The 13,625-nt window shown below is 38.3% G+C and overlaps 1 protein-coding gene across 1 annotated transcript in view; it reads left to right on the top strand.

Annotated features, from left to right (window-relative positions):
* The window catches only part of SERINC5 (serine incorporator 5), a 55,382-nt gene extending 42,688 nt beyond the window's left edge, over positions 1-12,694 (top strand). The window contains exons 9-12 of the mRNA XM_020783712.3: positions 1,181-1,247; positions 4,428-4,467; positions 6,962-7,109; positions 8,043-12,694. Of these exons, the coding sequence (XP_020639371.3) occupies positions 1,181-1,247; positions 4,428-4,467; positions 6,962-7,109; positions 8,043-8,190 (403 nt within the window). The 3' untranslated portion in view covers positions 8,191-12,694. The remainder of the gene's footprint in view (positions 1-1,180; positions 1,248-4,427; positions 4,468-6,961; positions 7,110-8,042) is intronic.
* Positions 12,695-13,625: the final 931 nt, after the last annotated feature.

Raw genomic sequence — 13,625 nt, 5'->3', positions numbered from 1 at the left:
AGGGCTACAACTAGGTGTTAATCCCAAGTAGAGTAGACTAACTGAATTAATGGGACTGATATATGTGTTGACCTTGGATACACCATTCATTAAAATCTACTCTAGCTGGTACTAACAATTAAATTTAGCCCAAATGGTTAAATGATCAAATATTTCACAAAATGGTGGTTCTTACCACAATTACTTACTATTCTAAATACTACTTTTTAACACAGTGTGAGAGTGAGTTTATGTACCTTTTTTCCTCTCAAAAGAAGTGAAAGATCGGAAGATTTCACCCAATAGACCAGTCTTTACAGGAACGTAAGTGGCAAGAGGCAGTATATTTGTTTGCAAGTTTTGCAACTATATTCCCGGGATAAAGTTGTATTGAGGAGGGAGCACTTAACTTAATGTTACTCTTAATCCTGCCACATTTTTTCATCCAGTACATGTGTACAAACTGCTGACCAGAATCCCACTGGGGATTTTACCTACAAAAGTGTAATTGCATAAAGTGCAACTGCCAATCGCAGCTAATTAATGAGCTACCACTTGTATTCCTGGTTGCATGCCAATCACATGATTTGGTACATGACCAGGTGAGTGAGTAGCAACTTGTTGTTAATTAGCAGCAATTCGCTGGTATGATTTGCGTAATTACATTTACATTGGCATAACTCCCCAGGATTTTGACAGCTCTTTGGACGTTGTGATTGTATGCTTCCTTCATGCACTGCAGTCCTAATAAACATTCTCACCAAAACAACTTGCCGGTGCAGTCTTTTCATTTGGTTGTAGTATTGCTTTTGCTAATTAGATTAATTGCATAAGGATCTAAATCTGTTTCCCACAAACGATGCAGTTTCTGCTCTATACAATTCATTTGGGATTAGGGTCTTCCAGAAATAATTAAACCAAAATCCTGTTGCTTAGTTATGCCTGCAGGAAACTTGCAGCAGCTTCTTCCTGAAAATTAACAGATCCCAGCTTTTATTTTCAGACTTATGCCGGCTTACTGGCTTAGCACTCACTTTTAGATCTTTAATTGCCAACAGGAAGCCACTTAAAGTTGTGTTGTTTGCCTTTCACAGGCATTGTTAAAACTGGATTTTTCCCATTCTTACAAAAAAGGTCTTTTGCACAAGGCAGGTTCACAGAATGTTGCATTTGCACTAATCTGTTACCTGTTTGTTTCTAGCTTGACCTCAACAACACGTGCCAGCTCTGAAGCATTGAGAGGAATATATGCAACACCAGAAACAGAAGTGAGCCAACATTTCTTTTTTGTAGTACAAGTGTCTGATTCAGCCAAAACCGGCTCTTGCCTGTGTAATGCTCCATAATCTTGTTCTTTACTTCCTCAGTAATTCTGCCATTATCAGAAGAGCAAATGAAAGATGCTCATTGTACTGTACAACAGCTCGTTTTTTCTCAGCAATTCCTTAGAACATGATAAATGTTAGATTTTTATCCATCTTTTTCTATCTTCAAGTACAGTGGGATTTTCCTTGCAGCCCTTTGCACTGCCCAAAATGTTTTCTGAAGGGTTGCTTTGCCCTCCTGCGCAGGATTGAATGGCAAGGGGGGCATTACTAGCTTTTCAGTTCCATTGTCAGAAGCATTCAGTCAGCAGAATGACATCATAAGATCCTGGCCCATGGGTCATCTCTAAGTATGCCTGCACCTGGCTCTCATCCATTACTCTCGCTCGGGTCTGTGACTTGATACTCACCTACCTCCATTAAAAAAAAAAAACTTCATTGCCAAGCTTGCAAACAAAATTTAGCCAGATTTCATGTTGGTTCTGTGCTAGTAGCCCCCGGTTTATGCAACATTCTGGTAGCTCTTGTCACATACAGTATTTGCTTTTGAAAATACTACTGTATTGTAGGAGAAGTAATCTACAATCTCTTTTAAGAAAAAAATGTTCTCTATATAAATTGTTTTTTCATGTTGTCTTTTTAAAAAATAAACATTTTGTGTATTTGCTAGATTATTGTTCTTTCTGAGTGTTCAGGCTCTCAGGATGAATATGATTCACAAAGTAGAGGCATTGAGAGGGAGTTAATTTCTCCCTAAATAAATGCACAGTTGTGTTTCTGATCACCATGTGTGGGTGTGAAAGTTTGACATTAAAGACAGCTGATGGGAAAAATTTATTTGTTTGAAATCTGGTGCCGGAGGACAGCTTTTCATATACCCTGGACTGCCAGGAAGACAGGTAAGTGGATTCTAGAGCAAATGACGACTGAACCTCTCTGGAAGTAAAAATGTTGAAGCTGAGACTGTCCTACTTTGGGCACATATTGAGAAGACAGGATTCGTGGAAAAGACAATAATGCTGGGAAAGGTGGAAGGCAGCAGGAAAAGAGGAAGAGCAAATACAAGATAGACTGGCTCCCTAAAAGAAGCCACAGGTGTGAGTTTACAAGAGCTTGAGGACAGGACATTTTGGGCATCACTCATGTATTGGCGTCACCATAAGTCAGAGGCAATTTGACAGAACATAACAACAAAGATGGAAAAACTGTAGAATAAGAGGCGAGCAGAGGAAAATATAGTAATACTGCTTTACAAAATGCTAGTTGCTTTCCCTGATCCACAGGATTAATAAGCAGCCACAACTTTCTTTGTGTGGTATATTGAATTGAAATAATTAACGGAGAAGTAATTAATAAATGCAGTAAAGAAATCAAACAGTCTGAAGTGAGACGAATTTGGCACAAGTGTACGTTGTGGCAGCACCCATGTCTGTACGGTGTCTTGGGTGTTTCCAGTTCCTGTTGCCATCCTGCATCCCTGTAAGTGCAGAAAACTTGTGTTTGTGTTTAAAAAAATACAACACCACCAATCTGTGCTGCTTCCTACATGCCAGAGTCTATTTCACTAGTACTGTAGAAGATCTAAAATCAGTTCAAGTGAGGATGCTTCCAGATGGCAGCATCTTCAACTGCCAAGGAGCTTCTGTGAGCCAAGGAAGCCCTTCAGAGAAGCAGCACTTCTTAGTGTGGGGTTTTGGCACAAACATCTCTGGCTTAATGCTTACCATCAGGACTGCTGCCAGGTTTTGGCCTTCCCAGTTAATCTGGGCTAGCAGCTGTTTGCAGTGGCCAGGCATCTGATTTAGCATGCTTGTCACCTACAAACAGTGTGGATAGGAAGCAGTCCGAGGTGCTGTTTCTTCTTTTGTTGAGAAAGTGGCAACACAGATGGATGCTGTCTGGGTAGTCCCAGTTGCACGAGAGAGCTCAGAACTGCTGTACCAAAATTAAGCATAATGGAATTACTTTTACATCGTTTGTTCTTAAAGAGCAGTACAAGAACTGTGGCACGGGAGCATAAAGAAAAGGCTAGCAGCAGGCAACTAATTGTGTGTCTCATTCTTCCCTGTGACAGAGAGCCTTTTATCTTGTGATTAGAAATGTAAACATAATTCTCCAGCTGCATCTGTTACATAGAAACCTTTCTTGCATCTGAACTAAAGGCTGTAACCCACATTATGGAAAGCTGTTCACATGCATGCCAACATTGCTAATTGTGTCTCTCAAGAGTAGGCAAGTCTGGAATAGCTGACAAATGTAACTATGATTAAAATTCTGTTGCTTAGTGTAATATGTTGCGACTAAAGTAGGTCCACTGAACTAGTGAGGATTTGGTAAGAAATTCTCCATAAGTTCTCTTGATTCAGGTGGCTTAGTTGCAATTCGTTACACTAAGTAACAGGACTTCAGCCTGTATATGTTAACTCTCTTAGAGCTAAATCTAATGTTACTCCCAATTAGGATAGACCTATAGTAATGAATTGGACTTACTACTCATAAGTAAGGTAAATTTCTTTGCAATTCATATTGGATTTTAACCTACTGTATAGTTGTTGGGGAGGACCTTACTACTAAAAATTAAAATCTAAGGCAATAGCTAAAGCAAATTATCTGCAAATTATCTGGCTTCCATCAAATTGGAAGTATTTTGCTTGTGAGAGAGGCTCTTATTCTGTAATTAGGCACATTTCTGAGAGGAATTTTAATTTTTAAGTGCAAATAAAATAAAAGTATCAAAATAAATACATGAATACATTCCTAGTAGATAATTAACTGATACATAAAACACAACATAAAACCTTAATTGAAACGTATTTCTCAATAGTATGTTTCCTGAATTTAAAAATATTGATCTCTTTTTAATACATTTTCTATTGCAGTTTGAAAATCTGTACCACATACATTGAGTTAAGCAATATTTCCACAGTCAATATCTGTTTTGCAGCATGGATTGCTGAAGGACAGCTCAATTTTCAAAATATTCTAAATTTTGTTGTGTGTTTTACACAGAAATCATTGATGTACCATAAAATCAAATCTCTTTAAAATTCTGTATAGTTTTTATGCATGTTCATTTATTTCCTGGTAAATACAGCCATTTTTGTTTCTTTATGTATTCTGTAGGTAGCTCGTTGCTGCTTCTGCTGTTCTCCCGATGAAGATGGTAGGAATCTATTCTCTGTGGATTTTTGCTTTCATACACATTTGCATTATTTACTGCAGGGTGGGGAATTTTTATCTGTGAACCATATATTCCATTTGTCTTTATTTTTCCAACTCTTCAAGATGCTGGTGCCAGGAAGAGTGGGCAAAATCCTGCTCACTTAGTCCCATGGTGAAACCTGGATAGTGTCACCATCCAACGCCTGTCATATTTAATTTAAAATGATTAAAGTCTTCCTCTTCCACCCCTCACAGCTTCCAAGGCTCCCAAGAGTTTCCTCAAGGCAAAAGCATGCCCTAGAGAGCCCCCAAATGTGAAAGGGAGGGGCAGGAACCCTTTAATCGGTTTAAATTAAATATAAGCAGTCGTGGATAATGACATCATTGGGTTTGTGCCACGGACTATATTCTACACAAATAGGATTTTGTCCAATAACTGGTAAATTTTTAATTTTTCTAAAATGCCAATTAATAACGCTTTTACAATCATTATTGAAAACCCATTCGTAGCCTTGGGAGGAGACCTACATAAATTTCACTTTTGTCATTTCCTTGTATCCAGTAGCAAGAAAGGCTATAAGACTAGATGGGAAAGCTATCCAAACTCCCACTGGGTGGGTTAGTGTGGATCCTGTTCCTCTCTTCCTTGATTCATGGAGACAGATCAGGAACAAGTCACTGAGTTTGTTTCTACCTAAATTTTGGGGGGAGGGGGGTTTCTGCATCTGATAGGTGGCAACAACTGAATCTTCCCAACTAGAGAAGAAAAACAACACCCATTACCCACATCTAAACCCAAGAAGAACTCTAGTGTAAATCCTGTGGCAACAATGTCTGAATACAGAGATGCATAAATATATAACCCTTTCTCTTGAAAGTTCACTTAGTCACATTTTTTTCAGAGTACAGCTATATTTATTCTGTTTACCTCTGCAGTATGTAACAACAGCAGCAACAACAATAGTGTGCTGCGTCTTCTAGTTATTGTGTACTCACATATGGTTTTACCTGTCCCTTCTCTTGGGGCGGAGTAGTTTGCCCAGGACCACGCAAGCTCACTTTTCTCTTAGGAGGCACACTGGGGAATTGATCTCCCAACCCTGCCTCTGCAGCCACACGTTCCATCTCAGTGAGCTTTCCAGCTGCTGTGGTATGTGGGGGAATGTACATAATTGCACAAGAAGAGAGGCCTTCTACTTCAAATACAAGTTACAGCCACAAGGATGTAAATTATAGGTAGAGCTTTCAAAAAAAAAACAAACACGAAACTTGCTTTTCTTGCCACATGTTGGTGGAGTCCGCTTTCACATAGTTGTAATAGATTGTACTTTTGTGGGCAACCTCCACTGTGCCCGTTTCTGTTCTGTTTGCATGTTGTTTGTTCTGCTCCCAGAGGTCTTACCTACTAGAAATTCAGGCTCAAATAGTGGGTGCTGATGATAGTGGTCTCCATGTTGTTTTGTGGCTGATTTTCCTATTTCAAACGATGATGTTCTCCACAGACACCCTGTAATAAGGAACTGCATATGGCAAGAGAGCTGCAGTACCAAGCTTTATGCAAAACATGGGGAGTGTGTGGCCCTTCAGATGTAATATTGCAACACCCATCACACATAACTCCTGGCTGTGCTTTACCACCACCCTTCTTGAAACCTCAGAGAGCTATCACAGTCAGCATAGACAAAATAGGAGCAGATGAGCCAGTGGTTTTATTCAGTACCATGACTGCTTCCCACATTACAGAGAGCAACAGCAAATAACAGTGCAAAGTTGAAGAACCTATCAGTAGTATAAAGCAATGGTCCTTAGCCTTCCACCTTCCAGATGTTTTAGACTTGACCGTGCTGGCTGGGACTTTTGAGATTTGAAGTCCAAAGCATCTGATAATCCAAAGATCAAGAACCACTAAAATGACATTAACAGTGATCATATCCATAAAGAAAATCACAGGTCAGGAGGACTTTACCTTAACCTGACTGTATTGTTCAGACATTGCATTTATTCTTTATGAACCCCTTTACATCTCTCCACAATATTGCCACATTCCCAGCATAGCCCAATACCAGAGTCTTTCCCACCTTAGGAGCTATGTTCCTGCCTAGCTTCTCACATCAGACTGTCAAATTACAGCTCAGTCCTTCAGGTTCCATTCAGTACTTTTGGTACTACAACTCTGTTCAGTGTCTGAAAGTATCAACTTTCTCTCACAAAATATACAGTTTTGTACACTCTTCTAGCTGTGTAAATGATTTCAGCGTTGTTTCTTCTTTGCCAGTGGTGATTACCATGGATATTTTCATTATCTTTAGGAATGTTCATTTTAAGTCTGATTTGTTTTCACTAAGTACTTATCAAAAGCCTGTGTTTCATTATTATCTAATGTTTTTCCTCAGCTAGCATTCTGATTGTTAAATTTATTCAAAGGAAGTGTGTATTGTTAGTGATTTCAATTTGAGACACACCTTATTTTTTCTCTTTGTGTTTGCTTTACACAGCTAATGTGGAAGAACCTGCTGGCAGAAGGGGTGGCCAGAGGGTCATTTACGATGAAAAGAAGAGCACTGTATACAGCTATGCCTTTTTCCACTTTGTGTTCTTCCTAGCTTCTCTTTATGTGATGATGACTGTTACTCACTGGTTCCAGTAAGTCATTTTCTGAAAATAATGGCTTTTGGCCTTGAGATGATGTAGCATAATGGTTTGGTTTGTTAAGACAGAAAGTTTGCAGTTAAATCGCATCTAGTTTTATAGACCCATTTGGTGGTCACTGTCCTTTCATCCGTAGACCCCATTCCTGCAATATTGGTATCTCTTGCAGTGTTTTTGAAATTGAGATAATTCATATCCAGCACTCCCCGTGCTTGAAATTATGATGTATAAACCATCATAACTGCTTTGTGTTTGACCTCCTGTCTTTAGTGCAGCTGCTTGCTGTGTTTTGTGCTGTCAAGTTGGAACCATCTTATAGTGACCCTACTAGGATTTGCTAGTAATAAAGCTGGCTTCCATTGCAAAGCATTACAGAAGGCGAGATCCAGGTCCTTCTGATCACTTCTTTCCTTTGATGGAATCAGAAGAAGAGCTGTCCCCCTTGCCAGCCTTCCGTCTACCCTTAAAATCAACTACACGGGGCTGGTAACCCTCTGGAGTAGTCCTTTCGGGTGTGTGGCGGTCTGCAGAGGGAAGTGGAAAGCAATCCCATCATTCTTAACATCCATTCTGGATTTAGACCACTTGTTTTGAACGTTTATTTTCAGGACAGCAAAAAGTTAGTTGGAAAAGTAACGGTAAGTAAGATTGTACAGATTAGTGCAGGGTAGGCAACATGTGGCATTCCAGATGTTATTTGACTTTAGTTCACACCAGTCTAGTCAACATGGCCAGTGGTGAAAAGGATCATTAGAGCTGCAATTTGACAACATCAAAAGGTCTACAAGTTGTCCATCTATGGTTTTGGCTAGAATGCTGAGACATAGGGCAGGAGCCGACTGAGAATGAACCAGGTACTGGAAGGTGAAAACCTGCCTTTACGTTCTATTTGCAGCTGTTAATCTTTACTTATTTTCATCGTTGTAGCTATGAAACTGCAGCAATTGAAAAATTCTTCGCTGGAACCTGGTCCATCTTCTGGATTAAGGTCGCCTCCTGTTGGGTGTGTATCCTCCTCTACTTGTGGACTCTTCTCGCTCCATTCTGCTGCCCAACCAGAGAGTTCTCAGTGTGAAGCTTCTTCTGCTCCAAGCCCAGTGGTTTAGGGAAGAGATGAACAAGACCATGTAGTAACCATCCTAAGGTTGTTGGTTAGGACATTGTTTCCTCTTTCCTATAAAATCATACATTTTGAGATTTCTCTTTAAAAACTTCTACAGTAATTACATAAGCAGAATTAAGCACCCAAAGGAACTCTTAGATCAAAAGTGTCACCTCAATCTGGAACTCAGATATGGACACTGTCAAATATTCCATAAGATTTTTTTTATTAAAACCTTAACTTTATGGATTGTCTATTATGCAGATATTTTGTGTTCCTCTTCTGAAATACAAATTGCCTTTTCATACATAGGGGAAAGTATTTTTTGTTTTCAGTCTTGCAGTAAGACTATTGCTGACATGTTACAATCCGCACAGATGTTGCTATTCACTGTGTCACGTGTTTGGTTGGTTTGTTGACTTTGTTTTTGACAAATAAACCAAACATTGAAATTGCTAGGAGGAAAACTGTCCTCCTAAGTGGGAAAATTATCCACTCATTAATTTCTTTTTCTATGCTAGATGCTCATAGTAAATTATTGCAAATGTGGGATTATGGAAGAAAAGGGTTTGTGGGTATAGAAATATTTATTTATGGTATTAATGAAAGGCACCTTTATGAATCACTGGGTTATAGGATGTGGAACACTGTAAATGTTGGTGCAATTAATTAACAACAGTTATGAGCTACTCTGGGAGTCATGGCATCTTACAAAATATTCAGAAGTAGACTGCGAGCAACAAATTGTTCATTATGCCTGTGTTTTCTGAGTTGTTCTAGTGAGTCTGAGTATTTTCCTTTGTGTGAAATGATTGCTGAGTCAGTACAGCCTGCAATCTCCTTGAAAATGTGATCTAATAAAATGAAGTGTAGGGTGTATTTGGAGGATCTAATGATGGACATTAGGTTTTAGAGAAGTGAATTCTGGGAGAAACAGGAGGAGATTGATACACCCCTAAAACTGGCTCTGGGGATATAGCTGGAAAACTGTGTGGAGCTTGTTTTCCACTGGCAGGGAAGGCAGCCGGGTGGAGAAAGGAGGAGGAGAAAATCCAAAAAGTTCCAGCTGTGGAACATTGAATTTCAGTATTAGAAGTCAAGTAAAGATTGGCGTTATAGAGTAGTCTTAACTGTGAACATTCCTTGTTATTTTCCGAGGAGAGGTGTTTCATTGTTGTTCACTGTTCTGCTCTCTCTTAGATTCCAAATTTCATCTGCAAGTATCTTTTGATATAACTTGTTTGAAGTGGAATTGTGGATAGTCTGTAGACAAAACACATTTAACTCAGTGGCTGGAATCCTGCTGGTGCTTATTAAGCTTTGCATAACTACATGTGGTTAATTGATGATGGCGAGCATCTTGGTTGCACAATCATGTACGGGTCTAGGTTTGTGACTGAGATGTGCCCTAGCATCTTATGAGTTAGCCACAGCAAGATACACAGACCTGACACAAACATTTTAATTGTAACATCTGTAGGCAAAAAGTCATATTCATCTTCCTGTCTCCTCAGCCAGCTTCCCAATCTTACCCTTGCCTGTCAAAGTTCATTTGGAGATCTCTTCAGTACTGGCTTTTTAAAAGTTCCCTTGTGTACACGAGAGGAGTAATGTTGGAAGAAGAAAAAAATTAACAGGGCTAAATCTAGTTCTCAGTTCCAACAAGGTTAGACTCATGGAATCAATAGGACTTGGTGAACTCAACATTTATTAAATCCTATTGATTCTGCAGTTAAGAATAAGACTTGGATTTAGTCCATTCATATTGAATTTGTACTATGGCAGCAATCCTGCACCCAAATATCTGGGGCTAAACCCCAGATTACAGCTGGACTTGATTCAGATGCTTGGGATTGCACTGTAAAATAATTTCAATCACTGGTCCAGTGGCAAGCATGTTTCCCATGTTAGCATATATCTTACGAGCTAGGTAGACATTTTTGCTTGTTATCTCATGCCATTCTTTGAGATTAAAAGCAGTGACTGTCAATCTTTTAATACTATCATTCTGCCAATGGTGACATTAGCTATAGTGTTTGTAAACTGCCACCATGTTTCAGCAAAGGTTGTTCAGAGTAGCTTGATGGCTAAGATTTGTATTATTATGCTTAGCATTGCTTACCTATGCAAAGCTGTCATGCTTTGGTTGTTTGTATTATATTAATTGCAGCAGCTGCTTTCATTTAATGTGTCCTGTTAATTGGAGATGACAGCCATCTGTTGGTGACAGAGGAATGCTTGCTTTCAAAGCAATGAAGTTTTCCTGCATTTAACTCCACCACCAAGGGCTAACCAACAGGCCAGTAGCTCCTTTTTTGTTATCTCTCACCCAGTTTATTTATTTCCTTAAGTTATTGCTTTTTCTTTCCTAATAATTCGTAGCATGGCTTGGCAAGCTACATGGGGCAATTAGAAGCTGTACTTAATGATACGTTATTAGTCAGGCTAAATATTCTGTCTCAAGAAAGACCGTGACCACCCAAAGCAGCTTTAATGTGAGAAACTGATAAAGTTACTGATTCAGGGTGTTAGGCAGAAGCCCAGAATTTTATTCATTTTTTGTTTTGTTTTATGCTACACCTAATGATAATTGCCTTCTAACCAGATCAGTCCAATCTACCGTAATTAAGTTTATATGTGCAAAAGCAAAACGATTGGAAGACTGATCAAACGGCTTTTGAATTTGTATGCCTCCAGTCACCTATATAAAATAGCAATGTCTGCTGTGCCAAGCGAGCCTTTTCTGATTCATGCTACCTTAATTAAATATTGGCTGTTGGAATACTGTTTCCCTGTGAACCCAGACTCTCCTTAGTGTCTTAATGTTAAATTTTCTTGAAAATGGATACAATTTCCCAGCCTCTGGAACAGCGGAAAGGGGTACAAACAAGGAAAGAGCTTTAAGGCTTTGGGGATATGTTTGTGTCTTGCCTTCTTTTGTGTGTGCAAGTGGGAGCTCAGGAAGAGGAAATGGTGCTACTATTTAAAAGTGACCTTTATCATCTCTGGTTGTTGCTACAATTATTCCTTGGAGCCTTCTCTAGCTTTTGTACCTTGTTGCTTCAAAGAGAAAAAAAAACTGAATTCTTTAATGTGGTAGGTTGTAGCTGGGAATTTCAGAGAGAGATTGAAAGAGATAAAATGCTGGTGCACAGTTGTGACCCTGCCAAAGGGAATCCCATGGAGCAAATTAAAATATACTGAATTTCTTAAACTACTGATTCCCTTCCCTACTTAATAACATGTCTATAGTTTATAATCTGAAGGGCAGAATTCTATAAATAATAAAGCACTTTGCATATAGTAGTGAGTCTAAAGGGGGAACATATATGTTTAGTTTGGTACAGCCCTTCTACCGTGTGATAAAGAAGAATTCGCATGTTGGTTTATTCATGTTACCACGTGGCTTTTAAAAGCCATAAATCTTACAGAACTTGTTGCCAATGCGGCCAGTGCAGTTCTATATCTGTGCTAGTTTGTGGGTTATCTAGGAACCTCAATCCCAGAGATTCTTAGAAGTCTACAATAGGCTGTTTCTAAAAATCAGTACATTAACCATTTGTATGCCATGTAACAGGAAGCATTGTCAAACCCATGCACTGTCAAATTTTAAATATTTCCAGCTTTTGAAAGCCTGCTTTTTCTATAAAAAAAAAAACAAAACTGTTTAGTCGGAAGTTTAAATCATAGCAGCACTGATGTTGCCTGTTTTTGCCAAAGAATTACTGTACGGAAGACAAAATTATTGTGAAACAGTGGAAGGAAACTGTATTATTGCACATAAACCTTAACATTTATTTTAATCTGTGTAACAGAAACAATTCAGTGTTTCTTGGCAGTGCTTGAAAGCATATTGTAATGAAAGTGTGGAACCCTGTTTTCCAGGAGATTCCGCACATGCTCCATTGAAATGAATGGCAGCCTTGAAAGAGTTCAGATTCCATTCCATGCCTGTTCATTTCAATGGAGATTACATAAATGTTCCTGCTGGTTCAAAGCCATCGTTTCATATAAAGCAGCCATTTCTCTCCTCACATATATTAATAACCTTTACTATTTTAACTTCATATGTAACACTTCATTTTCTATTTTTTTATTTACAATGTTTTTTCACATCTGTTTTAAATAATGAATACAGAAGAAAGTATTCTGTATAGTTTTTTTAACTGTCTTCAGGTTGGGTTTTTTTTTTTCAAAACAAAACTTTTGATACAATCTTAGTCTTTTTTAAATGGGAGGGGGTGCCTAGAATTGTCACTGAAACTGGTTTCAGTCTGAATCGTGACTCATAGCAAATTTAGGACTTTTATTGTTTTTTTTTAAGATGTTGAGACTTCAAAGAGAAACCTGTAGTGTAAAACAAGCAGTGTTCATAGTTTTTAAAGCATTCTGTTACGTTTTCTAGACATAATTGCATATTGAAAAAGTATTGTAAATTGTTTAACTGACCAATAAACTTCTGTTTGTTTGAATTGCATTTGATTCGTGTTTTATGTATGTACCTGGACATTCATTTTGGGTAATTGTTGTATCAAAAACTTAGTTTAAAATAGTCACAGCATTTCATTAGGAACTAAACATGTCAATGGATAGTAAAAATAAAATAGCATTCTCAGAGCAACTAGTGAGCTTGCATTTATTTTTAAAAGTATGTGGAAACAAGTGTACTTAAATGTACCTTGCAGCAAGGTGTCTGGATGATGGATAATATGTCTGCAAGTTGAATGTTGGGTAGTCAGAGCTGTAAGTACTGTAATTCGGTTTCTTTTAAGTAAGGATCATTCTTCTTCCATAAACCTGCCAAAGAGCTGTGCTCCATTTGTTTCTTCAAGGTATATTGCTGTGTACCTATTACTGGTTTCACTCTCTTCTGTTATCTATTACTTAGCCTTTTTCAAAACTTAGTCCCTGTTTCAGTGCATGAGTGTCTTGATAATATATGCACATTATCACTTCTCTCCAGGATGTCTGTAAAGACTATTACCTTCACCACACAGATGAAAATCAGTTGAGATGTGAAACAAAAAAAGACAGATAGTAATTGTAGCTATGTTTGCTCAAGATAAATCCTGAAAAGCTCATCAGGGCTTATTCTCTAGTAAGCATATTTAAGATTGCAGCCTAAAACCATTAAGTCAGCCAGCTCATGTATCCTTTCATTGCTGACTAAAGATTTTTGCCTTTAATTTTGCATCAGAAACTTGCAAGATATATTTGGGCATGGGTAGAACAGACACAGTTTTTTTTCCAATTTGTTAGGTAGAAGGCTTTCCTTGTTATCCTGACTACTGTGGCATAAATGTTAGGAAAATTCAGCATTTTTAGCAATGAATGTAAATGAAGGGTTTCTAAAAATACTCCTACTCCCTTTACTCTTGCAGGAGAAACTAACCAGGACCACTGCATAA

Source organism: Pogona vitticeps, chromosome 2 (assembly GCF_051106095.1).
Source record: "Pogona vitticeps strain Pit_001003342236 chromosome 2, PviZW2.1, whole genome shotgun sequence".
Lineage (NCBI taxonomy): Eukaryota > Metazoa > Chordata > Lepidosauria > Squamata > Agamidae > Pogona > Pogona vitticeps.
The sequence above is the reverse complement of the archived record's forward strand: the minus strand, read 5'-3'. Positions and strand labels throughout refer to the sequence as shown.